General features: G+C 45.2%; 1 protein-coding gene across 4 annotated transcripts; it reads left to right on the top strand.

The window, feature by feature from the left end:
* Positions 1-216: 216 nt before the first annotated feature.
* Positions 217-27,405, top strand: tpbgb (trophoblast glycoprotein b). Of its 4 annotated transcripts, none has more exons than XM_055636073.1 (3): positions 217-1,519; positions 12,033-12,093; positions 23,865-27,405. In XM_055636073.1, exons 1-2 carry the CDS (start codon positions 363-365, stop codon positions 12,061-12,063), a joined length of 1,188 nt encoding a protein of 395 aa, XP_055492048.1. In that variant the 5' UTR covers positions 217-362; the 3' UTR covers positions 12,064-12,093; positions 23,865-27,405. The 4 variants fall into 4 exon arrangements, with proteins under 4 accessions (XP_055492048.1, XP_055492045.1, XP_055492046.1 ...); XM_055636070.1 differs by lacking the exons at positions 12,033-12,093; positions 23,865-27,405 and adding exons at positions 1,842-1,967; positions 5,127-5,593; XM_055636071.1 differs by lacking the exons at positions 12,033-12,093; positions 23,865-27,405 and adding exons at positions 1,842-1,967; positions 5,124-5,593.
* The last annotated feature ends 470 nt before the right edge of the window (positions 27,406-27,875 follow it).

Below are 27,875 nucleotides of genomic sequence, written 5' to 3'. Positions count from 1 at the left end.
TGGGATCGGGGCGGGGCGCTTGCAGGAGCGCGTTGAAGCCACACACGTAAAGACACACTCACTCAGTCAGTCAGTCAGAGCGGGAGGAGTTTCGGTGGCGCCTCTGATTTTTTTTCCATTAATACCTCTGGGCTCCTTGCTTCCCCATCGATTTAATCCTCGGCCTCTGGCAAAGATTTAGATCATTTGCAAAAGCCGACCCCACACCCCCCCCCCCCCCCAAAAAAAACCCTAAACTTCCCCACCCTCTGGCCAATGCCTCCCCGCCACCTCCCACTTCACGCCGCCAGTGTGCGCGCGTTATAAAGAGGTTGAAGGCTTGGTTGGTTGGTGGGTGGGCGGTGGGGAAAGCCGGCGATAGCATGCCTGGGTGCAGCCTGGTGCAAAGTTTGTGCCGCCCGGACGGGGCGAGGGTCTGTGTCCCGTCTCGGCCCATCCCGCCCCTGACTCTCTCGCTGCTCCTACCGCTGTTTCTGCTGTGGCTGCAACTCCACGGCTCGGCCGCTGCCGCCGCCTCCAGCCCTTGCCCCCGGTTCTGCGAGTGCTCCGAGCCGCCGACCAGAGTGAAGTGCGTGAACAGGCAGCTGAGCTCCATCCCCAGCGACATCCCGGCCGGTGTGGAAAGGCTCTTCATCACGGGCAACAGCATCTCCACCCTCGGCGCCGGGGCGTTCGGCCAGCGCCTCGAACACCTGCTCAACCTCAACCTCAGCGACAACAAGATCGAAAGCATCGAGGCGCTGGCGTTCGCTTCCATGCCCAGCCTCCGGCAGCTGGATCTCAGCAATAACCGCATCTCCACGCTGCACCCTGAGGCTTTCGGTGGCGCAGGAGGAGGGGTAGCAAGTCCCCACAGTTTACAGGAGCTCAATCTGAGCCGGGCGCTCCTCAACGGCTCGGTGGCGGAACAAGTTTCCGATCTGCTCCAGAACGGTTCCCTCGCTAACCTGGTCCACCTAGAGATGTCCGACAACGACCTCTTCTACATGCCGGCCCGAGCCTTCTCTCGCTTGACCAGCCTGAGGCAACTGCAACTGAGGAACAACTCCTTTGTCTCCTTCAGAGACACTTTCCAAGACCTGAACCTTCAGCTGCTCGACCTGAGGTTCAACGCCCTGAAGACACTGGGCAACGGCACGATGGCTGAGTTGAGCAGTCAGCCCCAGCTTAGAGTGGACCTGCGGGATAACCCCTTCGTCTGCGACTGCGGCCTCAAGGATTTCCGGGCTTGGCTTCAAAGCACCGACAAGGTGGTGGAGAAAGACAGCTTGCTCTGCTCGTCGCCCGAGAGCCTAGGAAATAAACCCGTCCTCCAAGCTCGCTACTCCGATTTGCAGTGTTCCTTCCAAGGGGACATGGAGAGCGCGTTGCAAACTTCGTACGTCTTTCTTGGGCTGGTTCTAGCCCTGATCGGGGTGATCTTCATGTTTGTCTTGTACCTGAACCGAAAAGGCATCAAAAAGTGGCTTAACAACTTCAGGGATGCATGCCGAGACCACATGGAAGGCTACCATTACCGGTACGAGATTAACTCAGATCCCAGATTGACAAACCTTAGTTCTAGTTCGGACTTGTAATGTACAATACCGGGGGAAAAAAGACTTTATTTGAGACTGAATACGACATGGATGGATTTTTTTTAAAGAAATGATTCATTATTTGTAATCCCAATGCATGATGACATCTATTCATTACAGATGGCTTTAAAGTTACTGTCGCTCCATGGAACTTGGACAGTGACTAAAGGTTTGACACTCACGGTGGGACCTGGTCCACGCGCTGCTGTGCATGTGTGTGTGTATGTTTCGTGTGTTTATGTGATCCTCAGCTCTCTCTTTTAGGACCTGCGGTGTAACTGTGCCAAAAAGAAAATCAGGGAGGCTGTTGGAAGATGATGCTAGTCTTCAAACCTTCCGCTCAGAGTAGACTGCTTCTTGAAACTTACAAAGAGGATTTGGATTTGCAATGTATCCTTGTCGGGGAGGGGAATGATTAATTGCTGCAGTGACCGCTTCACCGTTTTATGGAATAATAAGGCAGAACTGAGTTGCCTGGAGCAATAAGAAACGGTGGGGCAGCAAACATTATTTTTAAACTTCCCAAATTCGGAAGTTTTATCGTCCAAGCGATGGCCCCATCACAAAACAACCGGCTGCTTCGGTGCTTATCAGAATTTCCAGCCGCTTAAATCTGCCCCCCAGTCAATAGACCGAAATAGGCGCCGTCTAACGTCGTCCATTTAAAAAAAATGTACCTGCCTCCCACTAACTTTGCGAAATCACTAACAATCCTCAGTTTTGTTTGGTGTAAGAAGGGATTTCAGATGCTGCTTTATACCTAAGATAGACACAAAGTGCTGGAGTAATTCAGCGGGCCAGGCAGCATCTCTGGAGAGAAGGAATAGGGGACGTTTGATGTCGAGATCCTTCTTCAGACTGAGAGTCAGGGAGGGGGGGAAACTAGAGACATGGGAAGGTTCAGAACAAAGCTGCGACTGTATTGCTAACTCGGGAAAGGTGGAGTCCACAATGGTCCATTGTTGGTAGACACAAGCACGCTGGAGTAACTGAGCTGGACGGGCGGCATCTCTGGAGAGAAGGGATGGGTGACGCTTCGGGTCGAGACCCTTCTTCAGACGTTTCGACCCGAAACGTCCCCCATTCCTTCTCTCCAGAGTCGGTGTAAACTAGCATGCTAGTTCCTTCCTACACACATGGTCCATTGTTGGCTGGCGACGAGGTGATGACGAAGGAATACAAACGGTGAAATGGGCAAGAAGCCGAGGGTGGGAGGGACGGAGACAGAGGGGGATGCAAGGGTTACTTGAAGTTATAGACATCGATATTTATACCGCTGAGTCGGTTTTATTGGGCACTCTAGCCGAATAAAAAGGGGGATTATTGCAATGAAAGGTGGTCTTCACTCAGTCTGCTCCAGTGGAACGGCGCTGTTGGAAAACAGCTGGATGCACAAAGATCAAGGACTCCCCTCGTCCCATCCCCCAAGTTTTATTCAATAGAACGCCCTCCCCACACGGAGTTCGGTTTAATTGATGTTGCCCGCAGGCCTCTCTCGCACTGTCACATTATGTGAGAACTGCGAAATCCAGCTTGACAACAGTCTATTTCAAAGGGGCACGCGGGTGAAAAGCAGCAAAATAATGGTAAAAACAGCCCCGCGCGTTGATACAGAGATAGCAATAGAGGTCCTCCTCTTGTTCCAGTGTCCCTCCTGTCTTCACAAATTATTGTTAGCTTGAAGATAGACACAAAATGCTGGAGTAACTCAGCGGATCAGGCAGCATCTCTGGAGAGAAGGAATGGGTGACGTTTCGGGTCCAGACCCTGCTTCAAACTAGTCAGGGGAGAGGGAAACGAGGGATATTGAAAGGTGCTTCGCTTCAAAGCCGTCTCTTCAAAAGAAAGAGGAAATGCAAGGGTTGCTTGAAATTAGAGAGTTTGGGAAAAATACAACTTTTAGCAATTAGTGGGAAAATACTTTTTATAGACAGCAAGCACACAACACAGAGACGCTGTGGTAAGGAATGGTGCAGAGGGTATGTAAATAACAAATATTTGCACGGACAAGCCTGCATTATTTATCAAAAGTAGTAAATTAGATCCTCAGCCCTACAGTAAAACGTTAGAATCTGAATGCTTTAGCACTGCTTAGTAATAATGCATGTATGCTCTGGGGAAGGGGTGCACTGGGGTAATACTAGAAACTCGTTAGCCAGTGAATAAATCCAGCTCATAACATTTATTCATTTCCTCACCATCAATGAGCCTTGCCACATCACAACAGCGGGGAAACTTAGCAATGTAAACAATTGACTGCTTCCATATGCAGCTTGTTTCATCTGAGCCTTGATTCATTTAGTTCTGTGCAGATGCATGTCACAGGAGTGGAAGCATTCCCACCTCTTGCATGCCCTCGAGTCCTACAGCATGGAAAGAAACCCTGCGGCCCAACTTGCCCACACCGGGTGCCAACATGTTCCACCTACACTAGTCCCATCTGCCTGCGTTTGGCCCATATCCCTCTGACACTGCCCCATCCATGTATCTGTCTAAATTTTGTGAAACGTTGCGACTGTAAATATCTGTTGTGGAACAAGTTTAAAGTTCCTCTTCCTCTACAATTTTAAAGCTCAACCTATGACTCTATGACTATAACCAGAGAGCTGACATTTTGCACAACTTACAGTGGGGAAGGTTTGATGGAATGACTTGCTAAAAACCAGATGGGAATGGGAAATAGCGCCAAGCTGATGTTCATGATGTTCAGATTTGTAATCTCATATCACTTGTTTGAAAATGTTGCCAGCGATGTGTCAGATAACTGGATGACGCATTGCTTGTCTTGGCAAAGAATGAAGCTTTGTAAGTTGCTGCAGACTAGCTGTCCCTCCTCAGTCCCAAGCAGCAGGCAGTTCTTTGAACACTTTTGCTGTAATAACACACCAGGTTGTAGAATTTGTATCACCTGATGCTTCAGAGAAATCTGCAGACGGTGAGTAAAATCACACATACTAAATTTGCAATCTTGGTGACGGAATATATAGGGCAGAGGACAGATCTAACGAGCTGAATAGAAAATAGTCACTAATAACATCCTCTATAATGATGTGGCAGAAGCCCTTATAAGCTCTGAGCTGTCACTGATATTTGTTTCATAATATGACCTAAAGCTACAACTATAAGGAAACAGCCACTGTCTTCCTAATGGGCATTTTCCCTATTTAATCCAACCAAATTCCACTTGAAATAGCTATTTTCTACTGGTGTTAATCATTTGAATTCCTACAGCAGAGTGGGCAGCATAAATTATCGCAGTTCAGCTGATGACTTGTATTCAGAATCCATTCGTTTGAAATGTATATATTTATTTATATAAGATGAGTTTACTTATGAAACGATACTGACATGCGTTGCTTAAATGCGGGTTATATCCTGAATTTCACCTATTTGCCTGGTCATATGTAAATTTAAAAAACAGGTAGCTCGGTCTTTTTATAAGCTGTTATTTTTAAACATGTTCTAATTTCTGTTCGTTGTTTTTTTTTTAAATTGTCATTTAAAAAAAATAAATTCCTTCACTTGTGAATTATTTTTCTGCGGGAGAAGATGAGCTGGTGTGATGTTTCATTGATCAAAGAAAGAAGTAAAGCAAGAGGCAGAAATCTAGGTTAAGGCCATCTGGAGTGCATTTTATCCTGATCTACATATATATAGGTTTGCGCAGTGATGGCAAGAAATGTGCTGAATACAGCGTTTTACCATGTCACGTCCATGACTGGTACCCATCGGGCTTCTAGATCCTCACGACACTAACAAGGCCGTGATGGGGACGGCAGGGTTGGGGGGAAGTGCATTTATGTATTTGGTCCTAATAATGCCACTGATGTAGCCATTAATAAATATCTTGTCAGCAACGGAATCATTGCATGCAACAAAAAAAAAAGCAGTGTATTAGAAGTTGGAATAAAAAGAAAGTCCCATTCCTAGAGCCCTGATGAGTGTAAGCTGCATGTTGTCTGCTTTACAATGGCTTTGTTAACTTTTATTAAGAAAATAAATAATATTGTAGCTCGTTTCTGGTCTTAATTTACTATGTATTTAATCACTAATATTCATTATACGTGTGTGTGTGTGTGTGCGTACGTGTGTGAGTATGTGTGTGCGTGCGTGTGTATGTGTGTATGTCTACGTGTGTGTGTGTGTGTGTGTGTGTGTGTGCGTGTGTGTGTGTGTGTGTGTGTGTGTGTGTGTGCGTGTGTGTGTGTGTGTGTGTGTGTGTGTGTGTGTGTGTGTGTGTGTGTGTGTGTGTGTGTGTGTATCTCTGTATATGTGTGAGAGATAGAGTTCCTGCCGGGTATTAGTTGATACCTCTACTTGCTGCAAACCAACGTCAAATGCATCTTCCCCACGGTAATTGGAAGCTATTCATTCTCATTTAAAAATTTGTGGTCGTCATAAGGAATAGTAGAATTAGGCCATTCGGCCCATCAAGTCTACTCCACCATTCAATCATGATCTATCTCTCCCTCTTAACCTCATTCTCCTGCTTTTTTCCCCCCCATAACCCCTGACACCCGTACTAATCAAGAACCTTACAATCTCCGCTTTAAAAATATCCATTGACGTGGCCTCCACAGCAGTCAGTGGCAAAGAATTTCACAGATTCGCCACCCTCTTACTGAATACATTTCTCCTTGTCTCCTTCCTAAAAGAACATCCTTTAAATCCGAGGTTATGTCCTCTGGTCCTAGACTCTCCCAATAGTGGAAACATCCTCTCCACGTCCACTCTTTCAGTGAACAGCGAACAGTTTAGTGAACAAGAAGTAGTTCTGACTAATTAGAAGATAAGTCATTCATCATTGAAACAGTCATTCTGTGTGTGATCTGATTTCCTTTGACTCCCCTGTCGTGCAAGTGGGATGTTGTGTAGCTGCATCAGTCTTCATCCGTATTTCTTACAGACTCAGCCAGCCCCGCAGCGTTCACTGAGTCTGTCACGGGCAGATGTTACTGTCTTGTGGTAAAGTTACCTAAACCAAAGCCAAGGGAGAGTGCAACAATGACAAGACCCAAGACCAAACGCACACAAGCTGCTGATTAACGGTGACAAGAATTTATATAGGAGTCTTTAACAGAAACTGTTTGAAAGCAATGATAAAATATTCTATGCAATAGAACAAACAAAAACAAAAGGCAGGTTTCAAGAAGACTTTCATAATTAGAAGCAATGGGCTTTAGGAAATAATGTTTTAACCACTGGAGTGAAGTAGCTAAAGGAATTAGGATGCACAGTGGCGCAATGGTAGAGTTGCTGTCTGTATGGAGTTTGTATGTTCTCCCTGTGACTATGTGGGTTTTCTCCGGGTGCTCCGGTTTCCTCCCACTCTCAAAGGCGTACAGGTTAATTGGCTTTGGTAAACAATTGTGAATTCTCCCTAGTGTGTAGGTTAGTGTTAGTGTATGGGGTGATTGTTGGTCAGCATGGACTCAGTGGGCTAAAGGGCCTGTTTCTGTGCTGTATCTCTAAAGTAAAGGATTGGCTTCACCTATGGAGGTGGGTAGAATGGTGCATGGCAGTGGTCAGAAGTGGAGATGTTCCGGCTGATGCACTTCCCCAGGGACATGCTGCTCTGTTGGTACATTATATGCAGCCATGGTTTATGGGGCATGCTAGCAAAACCCATCTACTCTTCAATTCTCTGCTCATCCCAGTCTGCTCGAAGTTTGCACAGATATTGAGCATTAGGGCCAAAGAAGAAGTACTTTAAATTAATGATTCGAGTTTTTAATTTCTTTTCTTAGAGACGTAACCCAATGTAAATCTGATATAACAGAAATGATAGACTAACAGAACTTAACAGAACAAAATATGTCTATTGGATTTTATAAATTCATTGGACTTGATAGTCTGATGTGGAAGTTGATCCTGGGGAAAGAATAAGCATGCACATAGGCTTGCCCACGTTCTCACTCCCAAATATAGGGCAAATGGTCAAAATAAGGGACAAATTCCCAACGGCATAAAGTACAGAAGGCCTACATCAAGTCACCGCTGGCGGGTTAACCCACGTCCTTTTTTGCTTCCCATTGCTTGTAGCTGCACAGCATTTTCTGTTTTGCAGGTTTATCCATATTTACCAAATATGGCTAATGCCAAACCGACCGAATAACACCAGATGTTACTGAAATTTTTTGTTTCGTCAGGAATTGGCAAAATATAGCGTACAATTTATGCGCATAAGGGGGTCTGTGATTGGATGACGGGTGAATCACTCATGCGTGGCATCAACAGCACATGCAACATGCACGCACACTGTTGTATCTGAGCTAGGATCTGTAAGCGTGCCCTCTGGTGATTACAGATTACAGATGCTCCTCGACTTACAATGCTTCGACTGATGATATTATGACTTTACGATGGTGCAAAAGCGATACACATTCAGTAGAAACCGTACTTTGAACTTTGAATTGTCATCTTTTCAACGTACCAGGCGTGCAACTGATGCATGGAAAGTGACAGGACATCAACCAAGTCTGGGGAAATTCGTTGACCGGCTCGGCCGTGGCTGGGTGAATGATGAGTTGGCCTGGGTGCTGGACTGCACACAAAGCCCAGCTGGTGGGCTAGCTGATGTGTTTGGGCCCAGGCGCCGGACAACAATCCTCAGCTGGCCTGCCGGCTGGGCTTTGTGCTCTGCTGCACGCAAAGTCCAGCACCCCATCCAACTCGATGAACCGATGATCGGCCATGATGTCGGTGGTAAGTGAAGGTCTGAAGGTCGGACGACCGACGGGGCCACGGGTGAGGAGCTGCTGCTGCACTCCATGGGCTGCACCATGTCAGGATGGGTGAGGCGGGGCCGGACACGGCACTCCAACCCTCGACCCGAGTAGTAGCAATCAAATACGGGACAAGGGCAGTTCCGTATGAGGCAAACCAATTTAGCCCAAACAACGGGATGTCCCGGCTAATACGGGGCAGTTAGCAACCCTACCTGTGCAGCACTGGGGAAAGGGCGGTGGTGTCCATGCTGCAGAATTATTGATGATCAGGCATAATTGATAATCAAACGGGGCTGCGGGTTCAGATAATATTGGCGTTTCATGCTGAGAGTCGGTTGGGGAGAGGGGGGCAGGCAGTAGGATGTGACAAAGGACTGCCCATGAAAACCTAGTTAGGGTAATCAACCTGTTCACATCAAGAATGGTTCAACAGTTCTTTACCATCACATGTACAGAGGTACAGTGAAATGATTTTTTTTTGCATACAATTCAGTAAAGTATTACCATACCTAAGCATGATCCCCGATTAGTAAAAAGTGTATAAAGTCCACTGAAACTGTGAAGGGCGGCACAGCGGTGCAGCGGTAGAGTTGCTGCCTTACAATGCTGGCAGCGCCAGAGACCCGGGTTCGATCCCAACTATGGGTGCTGTCTGTACAGAGTTTGTACGTTCTCCCCGTGACTGTGGGTTTTCTCCGAGATCTTCGGTTTTCTCCCACACCAAAGATGTATAGGGTTATAGGTTAATTGGCTTGGGCTTGTATACTTGGTATAAGCGTAAATTGTGCCTAGTGCGTGTAGGCTTGTGTGCGAGGATCGCTGGTCGGCACGGACTCGGTGGGCAGAAGGGCCTGTTTCCACACTGTATCTCTAAACTAAACTAAACGAGTCGGTAGGTTTCTGGACATTTTCAAAAGTCCAGTCCGGTGATGAAATTAAAAGTTAGACTTGCGAGCGTTTTTAACCATAAATACCTAAAACAGCTGAAAGAAGAGTAACTAAGGAGCAAAGTAGAAAAACCAGGAGAGAAAAACTTATGTTGGGTACATTTAAACCAACAGAAGTAGACCCTCATTAGGATAGGTCTTGGGCTTTAAATGTGGTATTACTTTGTGTGCAGCAAAGAAGCTTGTTATCCAATTTTATCTTATCTGAGAACTGAAGTTTAGTTCATTTACTTAATTGCTGTATGTTTTCAAATCGCCCCACTCAAAAGGTCCAGTGCACCAATGATTAAGACCAAGCCTGGCTTTCTTAATGAGCAAATAACCAATGTCAAATCAACTATGTGGATAGGTTATTTGGCACATATGAAATCAGGCTAGGCTACAAGGTTTGGTTTAAAATGTATTTGTGCTACTACAAATGTAAAAGGTTACAATAATCACTGCAATTGGTCAGGTGCACTTGTTTCTCATTCTATTAAAACATATTCTTCAAGGTATTTACGAATGGTAACTGAATAATATTTTAACTGCAATCGAAAATAAGTTCATGATGAAAAATAAGCATTGAAAGTCAGCGAGTCCAGTCATTGTGAACAGTCCTTTTTAAAAATTAAACAACATTAGTTTAAAAAGTCTTATACTAGGTGCATTGCTAATAAATTAAATGCATTTTAATAAGAAAACTTTAAAGAAAAAATGTTCCTATTAGTACCACTGTGCACAAGAACATTAATGCAATTTGAAAGGTATAGTATATCATAAGTGACAGGAATAGAATTAGGCCATTCGGCCCATCAAGTTTACCCCGCTATTCAATCATGGCTGATCTATCTCTCCCTCCTAACCCAATTCTCCTACCTTCTCCCCATAACCTCTGACACCAGAACTAATCAAGAATCTCTCTATCAGAATAGATATGTGGAATCTCACAATTATCTCACAATCTCACAATCAGCGAACATGGCATGATTTGAGGCTGCGACTTCGCTTGAGTAAATTAAGTCTTGAACTAGAGTAGAAGATCATGGGAAACAAAGGCATAAGTGGTTTGGGATATAATTCCTTTATGTTTTAAACTCCCTGATCATTTGTAATGAATGATGAACCCATTCTACTAAAATGAGCACAAACAGGCTGAAACCCAACCCCCATCTGTATAAATGTAGTTTAATTCCATAGAGACCATTCTAACCTAAGATCATATGATCTTTGATTCCAACAGAGTGAAATGTCATCTTTTAGGTGTAACCTTGAGACATAGCAGTTTGAGCAACTACAATTCTGAATGTGTTTGCACAAGACTCGAATTAACATTTTGTTATTTGGTTAATTTTGGAACCTGAGAGCTTTACAGCATGGTAACAGGCCATTCAACCCACTTTGTCCATGCTGACCAAGTTGCCATACTGGGTTAGTCTCATTTGCCTGCACTTGGCGCATTGTCCTCTACACCCTACCTCCCCATATATCTGTCCAAATGTCTTTCAAAAGTCATAATCGTGCATGGAGCCAACAGGTAAATGGGGTTTAAAAAATGTAACTACCACTTAAGAGTTTGCAAAATATCTCCAAACATTTTGATAAAGCTGATCAGGATTTACATCAGTCCTGACAGAGTACAAATAAGCTGGTTTGTTCTCCAATATGTAAATAATGTTTATTTGACTAGACATGTACGTTGAGTGCTATTTTTGACCTGACCTTTTAGTTGGACCAGTCTTGTCCAATCTATAGACGGCACAGTGGTGCAGAGGTAGAGTTGCTGCCTTACAGCACCAGAGACCTATATACTGTCTCTAGTGTGTTGGATAGTGCTAGTGTATGTGGTGATGGATGGTCGGCGTGGACTCAGTGGGCTGAAGGGTCTGTTTCCACACTGTGTCCCTTAAACTAAAACTTTAAAAAAAAAATATCCATCAGGTGCTTTCAGTCTTGAGTAAAAATAAGATTGTTGGAGAATTCTGATATTGGTAATATCCACTGAAAATGTACTGATCTTAACTAGAGATTTATTTGATTTTATGGATTTAAACCCGCAGCCCCATTACTTCCACCTTTGTGTTATATATTATATTGCTACTCAACATTTGCTTTTACTAATACTGTAAACAGTTGAGCTATTTATGTTCAAAGTGGATTAAACAAAAAGACAGATAGTGCAGTCATTTAATTACATCCGTTGGAGGTATGCTTCATTCGTAAAGCTGTACATAACTATGCAAATCCAAACACAGCCCAAAACAGGTTTCAGTTAAATTTATTGCCATGTGTACCAAGGTACAGTGAAAAGCTTTTCCTGCGTGCTAATCAGTCAACGGAAAGACAATACATGATTATGATCGAACAATTTACAGTGTACATGATAAATGTACATGATAAGGGAATAATATTCAGTGCAAGGTAAAGCCAGCAAAGTCCGATTAAGGATAGTCTCAGAGACACCAATGAGGTAGATAGTAGTTCAGCACTGCTCTCTGGTTGTGGTAGGATGATTCCGTTGCCTGATAACAGCTGGGAAGAAACTGTCCCTGAAACTGGAGGTGTGCGTTTTCACCCTTTGCCTGATGGGAGAGGGGAGAAGAGAGAGTGGCCAGGGTTACTTCAACAGAAGAAACATAAACCTAATGTTGGAAATACTGACAGCCTTTCTCTTTCAGGTACTAAGTGGTCTGCTTTGAATTCCTGTACTTGTTCCGCAGTAACAGAAGATTCCGATATCCAGTCAGAAAGATGAGGTTTCATGGTATTAACTTGCCTGGATGTTCTGTTTAATTTCACAGCCTCATGCTAGAAAATATGAATTACTTATGAAATCATGTTTCCATTGATGGACCACAATAGGTAAAGTGATCATGTTTGATTGTTACTGTGATCTTCGTGTGTACCTCACCGAGTGTTTGCAGTCTTGGAGATTCATCGGATTTCAATGTTATATCCTGCATTAAATGATATGTTATCCTTTATCTGTGCTCTGCGGCCACTTGATTGTATTCGTGTACAGTCTTTTCTTTGCACACATACTGAAGCTTTTCACTGTACCTCGGTACACATGACAATAATAAACCAAACTAAACTAAACTAAATCCTTTACTCTGTTGAACATTTCGTGCTGATGCTGCCTCGGCAAGGCCAGCAGCATAATCAAGAATTAGTCGCACCCCAACCAATTCCTCTTCTCCCTTCTCCCATCAGGCAAAAGGTATAGAAGTGTGAAAACGCACACCTCCAGATTCAAGGGACAGCTTCTACACAGCTGTTATCAGGCAACTGAACCACCCTACATATAACTAGAGAGAAGTCCTGAAATACCATCTACCTTATTGGAGACCCTCATCAGACTCTACTGGCTTTATCTTGCACTAAACATTATTCACGTTATTTCCTTCATCATGTATCTGTACATTGCGGATGACTCAATTAATCAAGTATTGTCTTTCCGCTGACTGGTTAGCACACAGCAAAAGCATTTCACTGTATCTCGGCACACGTGACAATAAACTGAACTCAACATTTCATCAACTAGCTGGGAACTGAGAAAATATTTCTTCAAAATGAACATTGCCTTGTAAGGGGAGGGGGGAGGGGGTGTAGAAGGAGTGAAGGAAATGAACAAGTCTCCAAACTGCTGTGTCTACCTGCAGTGGGACTTTGTTTGACTATTACAATCATAACAAGTCAGAAAATGCCATGCATTAAGTTGTGGATGGCACGGTGGTGCACTGGTAGAGTTGCTGTCTTACAGTACTTCCAGCGCCATAGACGCGGGTTCGATCCTGACTACGGGTGCTGACTGCACAGAGTTTGTATGTTCCCCCTGTGACCACGTGGGTTTTCTCCGAGATCTTCGGTTTCCTTCCACAATCCAAAGACGTACAGGTATGAATGTAAAATGTCCCTAGGGCAGTGTTAATGTGCGGGGATCACTGGTCGATGCAGACACGGCGGGCCGAAGGGCCTGTTTCTACACTGTATCTCTAAACTAAAGTTATTTTTCCATTATTAACTGAACATTGTATTCTATTTCACAAGCTTATTAAGTTGTGCGCTATCACTGGTTATGGTGTCACGATCCATTGTTTATCATTGTGAAATTACTCTGTGATGTTGAGTACTAATACTCAATAAAATATATAAAGTGGGAGAGAAGTATAATAAATGCTCTTTTTATATTAGCTGCAAAGCTCAAAACCACCCCCCAATGTGAAGGAAGTGGATTTCTCTCATTATTTCACAGGAGATCTTTATCAATTTAAAACAATTAGGGGAATGCTGTTAAATAGCAGAGAGAGGGATTTGATATTAGCTCATTCAGCATATGAGATAACAGCAGCCGCTGTGATTTCAGGAGCGGTGATGTACTTTTACACTGTGATGTGTCTACAATTAAGTACAAACCTCTGCCACTATCTACCATTTTCCCCATATGCTTCCAGTTACCTGTCAGCATTATTTACTGTCATCTGCTTCTTGTATGAAAAAACGTATATCTATACTTCTACCAAGTGAAACAGGTGAATAATTTCCTGGAGATAAATTGCCGGATGCATTATTTTTTCGAAGCACCTGGGAAATTATATGTAGATCTATGGACTGTCATTAGTCGCCACACTGAGGATTTGCACTTACACAAATTAGTTTATTGATTGTTTTGTTTATTATATATTATCTATGTGTATTGTGTTTACTGACCTGCTACACTGCTGCAAGTAAACATTTCATTGTTCTGTTGTCGGTACATATAACAATAAAACACTCTTGACTTGAAGCAATGCCTGTTGCTCATTTTCCTTCTACGACAAAACGCTAACCTCTTCTCCAACCTCTTCTCCTACCTCTTCTCCAATCTTCCCTCCTTTCTAATATAGACCTGCGTAAAGATCACAGAATTGTTTTTTCATTATTCATTCAAGGGATGTGGGCTTTGCAGGTTGAGCCAGTTTTTAATTGCCCATAACACCCGACACGGTGCTACAGGTAGTAGTAGAGTTACTGCCTTATAGCGGTTCGATCTTGACTACGGTTGCTGTCCGTACGGAGTTTGTAAGTTCTCCCCGTGTCCACGTGGGCTTTCAATCAATCAATCAATCAGTTTTATTTGTCACTTGCACATAAAGTGCAAGTGAAATGAATTTGCCAGCAATGAAAAAGAACACACAATACACAATAAGAATTTAACATAAACATCCACCACGGCATTCATCACTGTGGTGGAAGGCACAAAATTTGGCCAGTCCTCCTCCATTTCCCCCGTGGCCGGGACCTCAACCCTCCGCAGGTGCCGCTGCGGCTGTCCAGATGAGTAGAGTCCAGGTAGGTCCTGAAACGGTGCCTCCCCACCGGAGACTGCGGCTTCAGGTTGATGTAGGCCGCAGGCCGGCGGTCGAAGATTTAAAGTTCCCACCGCGTTGCAGCCAAAAGCACCGCAGGGCCGGCGGTCAGAGCTCCCCTCCAGGGGTCCCCGGCGAGGGACTCCGCTCCTGATGGCAAGTCCACGCAGCGCCCGTGGTAAAAGTTGGCCGCGGGCCGGTGGTTTGAGCTCTTCCCCTCCCGGGTCCCCAATGAGGGATCCAGGCCCAGGACGCCAATGCCGGCTGGAGCTCTGCAGACCCCGGCTTCAGGCTACCACGGGTCAGTGAACGGAGCACTCCCATCCGGTGAGCCCCGGCGAGGGCTCGCCCGCTCGGCGACGAGAGTCCACGCTGCGCCCGCGGCTGAAGCCCCGGGCGCGTCTCCGGGAAAGGCCGCACCGATCCTCGGTTAGGTACGGGGGAGGCGACATGGAAAAAGTCGCCTCTACGTGGAGGAGGCGACCAAAGCGGTTTCCCCCTTACCCCCCCCACACAACCCCCCACACAAGACACACAAAGAAACATTAAAAACATACATTTAAACACACAAAAAAAAAGTTGAAAAAACTAACACATGTTGGCAGGGCTGCATCTGGAACAATCTTCCTGCATCTAGCCTGTCCAACCCCTTAAGAATTTTGTAAGTTTCTATAAGATACCCCCCTCAATCTTCTAAATTCTAGAGAGTATAAGTCAAGTCTATCCAGTCTTTCTTCATAAGACAGTCCTGACATCCCAGGAATCAGTCTGGTGAACCGTCTCTGTACTCCCTCTATGGCAACAATGTCTTTGAGCATTGGGCATTGTGACATCACACAATTGAACGTTCACCATGGGCTGGGGCTCCTGCAAAGGCATATGTAAATGAATCCATTCCGATTGGACATATGTGAGCATCAGGCATTGTGACATCACACGATGGAACGTTCACCAGGGGCTGGGGCTGGGGCTGCTTCTATGGGTGAGAAGCCAGTTTATTTTTGAAATATTGGGGGGGGGGGGGAAGGATTTGATTAAAAACGTGTACTTAAACACGACGAAATGTAATGAGGAGCGGATAGAAAAGTGAAATCTCTACCGAAATGGAAAAGATGTCGGTGATTCTGCGTCTGGTTTCGGAGTTGCAGGGAATCAAATGAAGAAAGGCGGCCGGCAGCCGTCCATGTAAATGGATCCATTCCGAATGGATATCTGCGAGTATTGGGCATTGTGACATCACACGTTGGAATGAATCAAAAGGCAGAAAGGCAGCCGGACGGACGGCAGGCGGCAGCCACAGACTTTTATATATTAGATAGAAGATAGATAGATAGATGTAGAGAGATAATGAATGAATGATGATGCAAAAAAGTAATGATGATAAAAGAAACAGGCCATGGTTATCTTTTTGTCGGGTGAAAATAAGAAGCTAATGCGACCTAGGTGGGGGAGAGAGAGGGCTGTAAGCTGCCCAAGTGAAGCATGAGATGTCCAGAACAAGGGGTCACAGTTTAAGGATAAAGGGAAATCTTTTAGTACCGAGATGAGAAAAACATTTTTTACACAGAGAGTGGTGAATCTCTGGAATTCTCTGCCACAGAATGTAGTCGAGGCCAGTTCATTGGCTATATTTAAGAGGGAGTTAGATGTGGCCCTTGTGCCTAAAGGGATCAGGGGGTATGGAGAGAAGGCAGGTACAGGATACTGAGTTGGATGATCAGCCATGATCATATTGAATGGCGGCGCAGGCTCGAAGGGACGAATGGCCTACTCCTGCACCTAATTTCTATGTTTCTATGTTGATGAGTCGAGGGGGGAGGTATAGGGACAAGTGTTTAATCTCTTGTGGTTGCTGGGGAAAGTACCTGGGGAGGGGGTTGTTTGGGTTGGAAGGGATGAGTTGACCAGGGAGTTGCGGATGGAACTGTCTCTGCGGAAAGCAGAAAGGGGTGGAGATGGGAAGATGTGGCTAGTAGTGGGATCCCGTTGGAGGTGGCAAAAATGTTGGAAGATTATATGGTGTATACGACGACTGAAGGGATGGAAGGTGAGGACAAGGGGGACTCTGTCCTTGTTACGAATGGGGGAAGGGGAGGATGTAAAGTAAGGTTTGATGTCAAGTATGGTTTGATCTTTCCCTAATGGACGTCAGTAGTTGAATTCAGTTTAGTTTAGAGATACAGCGCGAAAACAGGCCCTTTGACCCACCAAGTCCACGCTGACCAGTGGTCCCAGCACACTAGCCCTAACCTACACACACTAGGGACAATTTACAATTATACCAAGCCAATTAGCCTTCTAACCTGTACACCTTTAGAATGTGGGAGGAAACCGGAGCTTCCCGGAGCAAACCTACGCAGGTCACGGGGAGAATGTACAAACTCTGTACAGACAGTGCCCGTAGTCAGAATCAAATCCGGGTCTCTGGCGATGTAAGGCAGCAACTCCACCCTGCACCACCCCTATGCCAATACTCATCTAATCATAGAATAGCATTTGATTTTGAAAATAATTTGTACAAAAAATTATGATTTTTCTTTTAGATATGAGCTGTCAGGCATTAAAACTAACACTAAATATACTTTTCACCAAGCACACAGTTGATGCACTCCACTTATGTTGTGAAAAGATGGTGATGCAACACAGTGCAGCATAATCTTTACATATTCTCCACAAACTTACTCTTTCCCCGTATTTCTTGAAGACACTGATTCCAGCTGGAATATCTTCCAATTAGTCTGAATATTCAGAGCGGTGTTGTGCAGTGCATCTGCCAGGTAATTTGTCAGGAATTGCAGCAACCTGACTTTTTGAAAAAAAATAATCAGTAATAAATGTCACCATTTTCAACTTGATTTCTATAAATGTCACCATTTTCATCTTGATTTCTGAAAATGTCACCATTTTCATCTTGATTTGTTGCAAGCGTTCCCTTCACACACCATTATGTAAAACACACGGGAAAGAGACACGTACATTGATATTTGTTTTAAGCACTGAATGGTGACATCGGGCAGCATTTCCAGTCCGAATGCCTGATGACATCAGCAGGAGCTGAATGATAATTGAGGCCCATTTAAATACAAGTGTGGAGCTGCTTTGCTTTTTGGCAGTTCATTGTTTTAGGAGTGGGAATATACCTGCTGCTTCATAAAGCCTGGCTTCATAAATTCATAGGAGTAGAATTAGGCCTTTCAGCTCATCAAGTCTACTCTGCCATTCAATCATGGCTGATCTATCTTTCCCTCTCAACTCCATTCTCCTGCCTTCTCCCCATAACCTTGAACACCTTTACCAATCAAGAACCTACCAATCTCCGATTTAAAAAATATCCATTGACGGCCTCCACAGCATCTGTGGCAAAGATTGCACAGATTCACCATCTTCTGACTAAATAAATTCCTCCTCATCTCCTTTCTAAAGGTACGTCCTTTTATTCTGAGGCTGTGGTCTCAGGTCCTAGCCTCTGCTATTGGTGGAAAAATCCTCTCCACATCCACTCTATCCAGGCCTTTCACTATTCCACTTTGCATCCATCCATCACTTGCCAGGATTTGTTTTGCACCCCCACCTTTCATTTCCAGCTTTCTCCCTTCAATTGCAATAATTCTGAAGAAGGCCGTGACATAAAGCATTGCCTGTCCATTGAGATGCTGCTTGGCTCACTGAGTTTTTTTAACACAGGCTTGTGAAGCATTCACCACCTTGTGTAAAAAAACCCGCCCAGCACATCTTCTTCAAAATTTGCCCCTCTCACCGTGAAGCTTTTCAGTTCGGTTTAGTTTATTGTCACGTGTACCGAGGTGCAATGAAAAGCATTTGTTGCACGCTATCTAGTCAGTGGAAAGACAATACGTGATTATAATCGAGTGTATACATGATAATGTTTAGTGCAAGGTAAAGCCATAAAGACCGATCAAAGATAGTCCGAGGGTCACCTATGAGGTGGATAGTAGTTCAGCACTCCTCTCTAGTATTTCATTTTTCCTTTCTCAGAAATATTGTATATCTTTATCATTCCTTCTTTTCTCCAGCTTCTCCTCTCTACAACGGAAACCCTTCCCCTTTCTTACATCTTTTCTGTTCTGATAAAAATGTCAACTCTGCTCCACTGATGCCGCCTGATTGCTGGGTGCTGTATCCAGCATTTTCTATTTTTGTCTCGTTTTTCTAGCATCTGTATCTTTGTGCTCAAATATTCACACTGATATGATGGCTGGACATTTGGCCTGCCTCGTGCCCGCAGCAGGAAGATCATTCAACTCAAGTTTAGCCCCGGCGTGAATAGCCCGCTGGCAATCTCAAATAATCAAAATGTTTACTTTGAGTTTGAGGTTTAGTTTATTGTCACATGTACCGAGGAACAGTCAAAAGCTTTTGTTGCGTGCTAACCAATCAGCGGAAAGACAATACATGATTACATGATTGCAGGGATGACCACGGTGGCGCAGCGGTAGAGTTGCTGCCTTACAGCGAATGCAGCGGCGGAGACACGGGTTCGATCCCGACTATGGGTGCTGTCTATATGAAGTTTGTACGTTCTTCCAGTGATCTGCGTGGGTTTTCTCCAAGATCTTCGGTTTCCTCCCACACTCCAAAGACGTACATGTCATAGGTTAATTGGCTTGGTAAATGTAAAAAAAATTGTTCCTAGTGTGTGTAGGATAGTGTTAATATGCGGGAATCGCTGATCGGCGCGGACCCGGTGGGCCAAAGGGCCTATGTCTGCACTGTATCTCTAAACTAAACTAAACTAAACTAAACTACAATTGAGCCACCCACAGTGTACAGATACATGATAATGGGAAGAACCTGACATAGTGCACGATAAAGCCAGTAAAGTCACCTCAAAGATAGTCCGAGGTTCCCCGATGAGGTAGATAACAGTTCAGGACGGCTCTGTAGTTGATGGTAGGTTGGTTCATTTGCCTGATTACAGCTGTGAAGAAACTGTCTTTGAAACTGGAGGTGTGCTTTTTTGCACATATATTTTTACCTGATGGGAGAGGGGGGAAAAGGGAGTGGCCAAGGTGCGACTCGTCCTTGATTATGCTGCTAGCCTTGCCGAGGCAGCGTGGGGTATAAATTGAGTCAATGGAAGGAATGTTGGTTTGTGTGATGGTCTGGACTGCGTCCACAATTCTCTGCAATTTCTTGTGGTCTTGGATGGAGCTGTTCCCAAACCATGCTGGGATGCATCACGATAAAAAGCTTTCTACAGCACATCTGCCGTAGGAGACAAATTACATTTCCATTCAGCAAAATTAAGAAACAAAAGAAAGAAAATGTACCTTTCATGGTACGTAATACATCTTAAAATTTGTTAAAACTATTTAAATACATTAGATTAGTACAGGTGTTAGGGGTTTGGAGGGAAGGCAGGTTATGAGAGAGAAAGATAGATAGCCACGAGTGAATGATAGAGTAGACTTGATGGGCTGAATGGCCTCATTCTGCTCCTATCACTGATGAATTTACATGATGAAGTTTAATTACAAGTTTAGTTTATTATTGTCACTTGCATCAAGATCCAGTGGGAAGCTTCACTTACATAGAAAAGTACAGCGGCAAGAACAGGTCCTTCAGCCCACAATGTCTGGCCCAAACACAATCCCAGGTTAAAGTCATCTTTGCCTGCACGTGATCCATGTCCCTGCATTCCACGCTTATCCATTTGCTTATGTGAAAGCCTTCAAAATGTCACAAATGTATGTGTCTCCACCACCATACCTGGCAGTGAATTACAGGCATCTACCACTCACTGTGTGGATAACGTGCCCAGCAAATCTCCTCTAAGCTTTGCCCCTCTCACCTTAAAACTATGCCCTCTAATTGTTGGCATTTCCACCTTGAGAAAAAAGTTTTGACTGTCGACCTTATTTATTCCGTTCATTATTTTACCCTCTGTACTTCTATCTGGTCTCCCTTCAGCCTCATATCACACTGGAGAAAACAATTCAAGCTTGTGAAACCTCATGCTAATTGCATCTAATCCAGGTGGCGTTCTGGTAAACTTTCTTGGCACCCTATCCAACACCTTCATATCCTTCCTGTAATGGGGCAACCAAAAGTACACGGTACTCCAAATGCAGCCTAACCAAAGTCCATTAAAGCTGCCACATGACTTCCCGATTCTTATACTCAATGCCCCAACCAAAGAAGGCACGCATACCACACGCTTTGTTTATCGGCTTGTGTTGCCGCATGTTATGCGTGCTAACCAGTCTAATCATCCCATGAGTAGAATCATGTACAAGTCCAAGAGTGCAACATTGGCAGTGGACAGCATTAGATCCACTTCTGTGACAGCACACAAAGAATCATAGAAACATAGAAACAGAAAATAGGTGCAGGAGTAGGCCATTCAGCCCTTTGAGCCATTCAATGTGATCATGGCTGATCATCCAAAATCCGTACTCCGTTCACACTTTCTCCCCATATCCCTTGATTCCGTTAGCCCTCAGAGCCAAATCTAACTCTCTCTTGAAAACATCAAGTGATGTTCAAAATGTTTTTCCTCATCTCAGTCCTAAATGGCCTACCCCTTATTCTTAAACTGTGACCCCTGGATCTGGACTCCCCCAGCCCAGAAGAACTGGGGGAGTCCAGATCCAGTGGTGTTCTTGGGTGCTGACTCCCCCAGCACCCAAGAACATTTTTCCTGCATCTAGCCTGTCCAATTCCTTAAGAATTTTATGTTTCTATAAGATACCCTCTCATCATTTCTTGGAATGTATGCGGGATAGTTATCTAAATCAACATGTAGAGGAACCAACGAGAGAGCAGGCTATTTTAGACTGGGTATTGAGTAATGAGGAAGGGTTAGTTAGCAATCTTGTTGTATGTGCCCCCTTGGGCAAGAGTGACCATAATATGGTTGAGTTCTTCATTAGGATGGAGAGTGACATTGTTAATTCAGAAACAATGGTTCTGAACTTAAAGAAAGGTAACTTTGAGGGTATGAGACGTGAATTGGCCAAGATTGACTGGCAATTAATTCTAAAAGGGTTGACGGTGGATATGCAATGGAAGACATTTAAAGACTGCATGGATGAACTACAAAAATTGTTCATCCCAGTTTGGCAAAAGAATAAATCAGGGAAGGTAGTACATCCATGGATAACAAGGGAAATCAGGGATAGTATCAAAGCGAAGGATGATGCGTACAAATTAGCCAGAAAAAGCAGCATACCGGAGGACTGGGAGAAATTCAAAGACCAGCAGAGGAGAGGGCTTAATTAGGAAAGGAAATATAGATTATGAAAGAAAACTGGCAGGGAACATAAAAACTGACTGCAAAAGTTTTTATAGATATGTGAAAAGAAAGAGATTAGTTAAAACAAATGTAGGTCCCTTGCAGTCAGAAACAGGTGAGTTGATCATGGGGAACAAGGATATGGCGGACCAATTGAATAACTACTTTGGTTCCGTCTTCACTAAGGAAGACATAAATAATTTGCCGGAAATAGCAGGGGACCGCGGGTCAAAGGAGTTGGAGGAATTGAGTGAAATCCAGGTTAGCCGGGAAGTGGTGTTTGGGAAATTGAATGGATTAAAGGCCGATAAATCCCCAGGGCCAGATAGGCTGCATCCCAGAGTACTTAAGGAAGTAGCTCCAGAAATAGTGGATGCATTAATAATAATCTTTCAAAACTCTTTAGATTCTGGAGTAGTTCCTGAAGATTGGCGGGTAGCAAACGTAACCCCACTTTTTAAGAAGGGAGGGAGAGAGAAAATGGGGAATTACAGACCAGTTAGTCTAACATCGGTAGTGGGGAAACTGCTAGAGTCAGTTATTAAAGATGGGATAGCAGCACATTTGGAAAGTGGTGAAATCATTGGCCAAAGTCAGCATGGATTTACGAAAGGTAAATCATGTCTGACGAATCTTATAGAATTTTTCGAGGATGTAACTAGTAGCGTGGATAGGGGAGAACCAGTGGATGTGGTGTATCTGGACTTCCAGAAGGCTTTCGACAAGGTCCCACATAAGAGATTGGTATACAAACATAAAGCACAAGGCATTGGGGGTTCAGTATTGATGTGGATAGAGAACTGGCTGGCAAACAGGAAGCAAAGAGTAGGAGTAAACGGGTCGTTTTCACAATGGCAGGCAGTGACTAGTGGGGTACCCCAAGGCTCAGTACTGGGACCCCAGCTATTTACAATATATATTAATGATCTGGATGAGGGAATTGAAGGCAATATCTCCAAGTTTGCGGATGACACTAAGCTGGGGGCCAGTGTTAGCTGTGAGGAGGATGCTAGGAGACTGCAGGGTGACTTGGATAGGCTGGGTGAGTGGGCAAATGTTTGGCAGATGCAGTATAATGTGGATAAATGTGAGGTTATCCATTTTGGTGGCAAAAACAGGAAAGCAGACTATTATCTAAATGGTGGCCGAATGGGAAAGGGGGAGATGCAGTGAGACCTGGGTGTCATGGTACACCAGTCATTGAAGGTAGGCATGCAGGTGCAGCAGGCAGTAAAGAAAGCGAATGGTATGTTAGCTTTCATTGCAAAAGGATTTGAGTATAGGAGCAGAGAGGTTCTACTGCAGCTGTACAGGGTCTTGGTGAGACCACACCTGGAGTATTGCGTACAGTTTTGGTCTCCAAATCTGAGGAAGGACATTATTGCCATAGAGGGAGTGCAGAGACGGTTCACCAGACTGATTCCTGGGATGTCAGGACTGTCTTATGAAGAAAGACTGGATAGACTTGGTTTATACTCTCTAGAATTTAGAAGATTGAGAGGGGATCTTATAGAAACTTACAAAATTCTTAAGGGGTTGGACAGGCTAGATGCAGGAAGATTGTTCCCGATGTTGGGGAAGTCCAGGACAAGGGGTCACAGCTTAAGGATAAAGGGGAAATCCTTTAAAACCGAGATGAGAAGAACTTTTTTTCACGCCGAGAGTGGTGAATCTCTGGAACTCTCTGCCACAGAGGGTAGTTGAGGCCAGTTCATTGGCTATATTTAAGAGGGAGTTAGATGTGGCCCTTGTGGCTAAGGGGATCAGGGGGTATGGAGAGAAGGCAGGTACGGGATACTGAGTTGGATGATCAGCCATGATCATATTGAATGGCGGTGCAGGCTCGAAGGGCCGAATGGCCTACTCCTGCACCTAATTTCTATGTTTCTACGTTTCTATGTTTCTATCCTTCTAAATTCCAGTGAATATAAGCCCAGTCGACCTATTTGCATCACCACGTTCGAGCACGTTATTACAACTTACAATCGTGGTGTGTATTAGATATGCTTTTCTTATGTTCTCACTTTAAGACCGGGTGTCGTGGCGCTGGACTGACTATGTGGCGATCAGCCTGGCCCAACACAAGGTTGATTTTGCAGCCTCCACCGCTCCTTGCCACTGCTGCAGGCTGGCGCTCGCTCACCCGGCCTGTAGCAGCTACCTCGTCTTCCTGCCCCAACTCCACAACCAGTGGCTTCTGCAACCTCATCGACTGCTGCCTCCCGCAGCCACCCGCTCCGCTTCCATGCACCAAGGTCGCCCTGTACTAGGTCCCAGAAATGACCACGGACATTTGTGGTGCTTTCCGAGAGGAGCAGAATGATCAGAGAAGGCAACGTTCTTCACGTATCTACATATCCCGCAGCGCAGCGCAGCTCACACCCTCCAACTGACACCGCCATCTGAACCAGAAACGCCCACAGCGGGCAGTCCAGTGGCACAGCGGTCGAGACCCAGGCTCAAGCGTGACCTCAGGTTGCTTGTCTGTGTCTAGTTTGCATGCTCTCATGATGAATGAATAAGTTTATTGGCCAAGTATGTACACATACAAGGAATTTGGCTTGGTGCTCCGCTCGCAAGTAACAACCCGACATACAGTAAACCATTAAGAATGAAATATAAAACATTTAAACATTAAGACGAAAACATTCTTAAGCGATCTTTTGCAAGATCTTACAAGCCTAAGAACATTCAAAATAGTGGCGGCACAGTGGCGCAGCGGTAGAGTTTGCACGTTCTCCCAGTGACCGTGTGGGTTTTCTCCGGTTGCTCCGGTTTCCTCCCACATCTCAAACACATGCAGGTTTGTAGGTTAATTGGCTTCTGTAAATTGTCCCTACATAGCGTGTAGGACTTTGAACTCGTGAACAGGTGATCGATGGTCAGCGTGGACTAGGTGGGACGAAGGGTCTGTTTCCATGTTGCATCTCTAAGCTAAACTAAACTACTTTCAATCCACAGACGCTGCTTGACCTGCTGGCTGCCTCCAGCACTCTCTCCTTTGTTCACAGAATCTTTGGCCTCCTTCTCAGCCTTGTAACTGATACAGAAAACAGAGAGATGCCTTGCCCAGCGCAATTACCGTAATAAATCAGTGTGTCAGGCAGCATCTCTAGAGAACATGGATAAGTGACGTATCGGGTCAGGACCCCACTTCAGACTGAATTTTCATTACCTATCCATGTTGTCCAGAGATGCTGCCTGATCCGCTGTGTTTAGTTTAGTTTAGAGATACAGCACATAAATAGGCCCACACACTAGCACTATCCTACACACAGTTTACAATCTTTACCAAAGTAAATTAACCTACAAACCTGTACAACTTTGGCCTGTGAGAGGAAACCGGAGCACCCGGGAAAAATCTGTACACACAGACAGCATCCGCAGTCAGGATCGAACCCGGGTCTCTGGTGCTATACGGCAGCAACGGTACCACGCAATTACTCCAGCGCTTTATGTCCTTTTGTGTAAACCAGCATCTGCAGTTCATTCTTTCTACACTTACTGCAATACTTGAAGGTCTCCAGAACTGGCCAGAGGGCGACCACTCTTGCAGTCTCTGGATGTTGCCACATCAGATGTAAATAATGTTCTGATCAGAAACCTGCTCTAGTGCCTAAAACGATGGTTGGTGCTTTCTGACTGCTCCGGATAAAAATGAATAAAATGTTCTTTACATCCATTGAAATGTAATCTGTGATACTGTATCTAATTTAATCTAAAGGCTGTTCTTTTGATCTTGGATACAAAAAGGTTCATTTTCTGAAAATGAATATCTCATTCTACAACCACATTTTGCAGCCACGAGACAAGAGGTTTAGTTTAGCTTCAGAGATACAGCATGGATACAGGCCCTTCCACTCACCGAGTTCACGCCGGCCATCGATCACCCGTTCGCACTAGTTCGATGTTATCCTGCTTTCTCATCCACTCCCTACACACTAGAGGCAACGTACAGAGGGCTAATTAACCCGCACTTGTTTGGGATGTGGGAGGAAACCGGAGCACCCAGATCAATCACAGGGAGAGCATGCAAATTCCACACTGCAGCACTCGAGGTCAGGTGAATTAAGCACAAGAGTTGGGACATTATCTTGCAACTGTACAGGATATCACATTCAGAGTACTGTAGTCGCCCTGCTGTAGGATGGATGTCAATAAGCTGAGAACAGTGCAAAAAAGATTTACAAAGCTATTACTGGGTCTGGAAGGTTTGAGTTAGCTGGAAAGGTTGAACAGACTGGGTCTTTTTTTCAATGGTTCAATTGTTCTTTATTGTCACGTATATGGAGGTACGGTGACGTTTGATTCACCATACAGTCATACCAAAAAATCAACAAGATCCAAAACTCCATAGAAATGTAAACATAAACAGCCACCGCAGTGGCGTGTGAGAATCTCTTGGGCACACAGCATAAGCGGAGACTCACAGCCATCAGTTTAATGTCCGGGCCACACACACACTCCTTCACCGTGAAGTGACCAGAGTTGTACCGACTGCTGTCACTCTCTCTGCAGTCCCTGTCTGCCCGAACAGTCAGAAAGCCGTCTACACTCGCACTAGACTCCGGGCGCGATGTCCCCGCAAACACCGAGATCACTGCACTCACGGCACTCCCTCTGAGTCCCCACCAACGCAGGCAGCACGCCCATCTTGTTTTTCGGTGACCTCATATTCCCCACAGTGATGGAAGACAAATACCTTTTACCCACTTTGGCCTTTTCTCCCGCCGTCGGGACGATCGACCCTGCAACGTAGGAGACTGAAGGATGACCTTATGGAAGTTTATAATATTCTTAGGGGCACAGATAACACGGTGCCCCCCGCCTTTTACCCAGAGTAGGGGCGTCTAAAATTAGAGGGCACAGGATTAAGGTGAGAGGCAAAAGATCTAAAAAGGATCCGAAGGACAACGTTTTCACACAGAGAGTGGTATATACGATACAATACGATATGATAGGACTTTATTTATCCCAGGAGGGAAATTGATCTGCCAAGGGGGAGGAGAGTCACTCAATCTCAGTCTACTCCAAAACAGAAGGGGGAAGGGTTGTACAGTTTGATAGCCACAGTGAAGAAGGATCTCCTGTGGCGTTGTGTGCTGCATCTTGGTGGAACTAGTCTATCGTTGAAGGTGCTCCTCAGGTTGACCAGTGCGTCATGGAGGGGGTGAGCTGTGTCGTCCAAGATGCTTCGCAGTTTGAGGAACATCTTCCCCACCAAGACCACCTCCCATGAATCCACCTCTGCCCCCGGGAAAGAGCTGGCAGAGGAAGTGGTAAAAGCAAGAACAATTATGTAATTTAAAAGATGCTTGGACAAGTACAATACAATAAAATATACAATACAATACCATTTATTTGTCATTTGAACCTCACATGAAGTTCAAACTAAATTTGGTTTCTGCAGTCATACAACAAGAAAAGAACCAAGACACACACCAACACAATTTACACAAACATCCATCACAGTGAATCTCCTCCTCACTGTGATGGAAGGCAAAGTCTTGTCTCTCCCCTGCTCTCCATTCCTCTCCCAATGTCAAAGTCAAAGCCCCCGGCGGTCGCTAGCAAGTCCCGCGGCCACTTAAAGCCGCGCCGGGCGATGTAAGGCCCTACTCCGGGTCTTGATGTTGGAGCCCCCGGCCGGCGCTAGCAAGTCCCGCGGCGGTATTAAGCCGCGCCGGGCGATGTAAGGCCCTGCTCCGGGTCTTGATGTTGGATCCCCCGGCGGGCGCTAGCAAGTCCCGCGGCTGTTTAAGCCGCGCCAGGGCGATGTAAGGCCCCGCTCCAGGTCACTTTCAACCCCGCAATTTGGGCAGGAGAAGTTGCTGTTGCCGTTGCCCGCAAAGCGGTCTCCCACCGGGGACCCGCGAGCTCCCGGTGTCACCATCCACCGGAGTCGGGTCGTAGCAGCGCGCCACCGCAGCTCTCCATGCTCTCCGAAGCTGGCCAGCTCCACGTTGGTAGGTCCGCAGCTCCGCAGGCTCCGTGACTTGAGCCCCCAGGTCGTTCCAGTTGGAGGCCGCTCCACTGTGCTA

The sequence above is a fragment of the Leucoraja erinacea genome, chromosome 5, assembly GCF_028641065.1.
Source record: "Leucoraja erinacea ecotype New England chromosome 5, Leri_hhj_1, whole genome shotgun sequence".
In the NCBI taxonomy this organism is placed as follows: Eukaryota; Metazoa; Chordata; class Chondrichthyes; order Rajiformes; family Rajidae; genus Leucoraja; species Leucoraja erinaceus.
This window is presented reverse-complemented; position numbering and strand designations above follow the sequence as displayed.

Excerpts from the sequence above, each read along its gene's own strand:
- tpbgb (XM_055636070.1), top strand. The coding sequence starts at position 363 with ATGCCTGGGTGCAGCCTGGTGCAAAGTTTGTGCCGCCCGGACGGGGCG. Across the intron at positions 1,520-1,841 it reads ATGGAAGGCTACCATTACCG|GACCTGCGGTGTAACTGTGC; the intron begins GTACGAGATTAA and ends TCTCTCTTTTAG.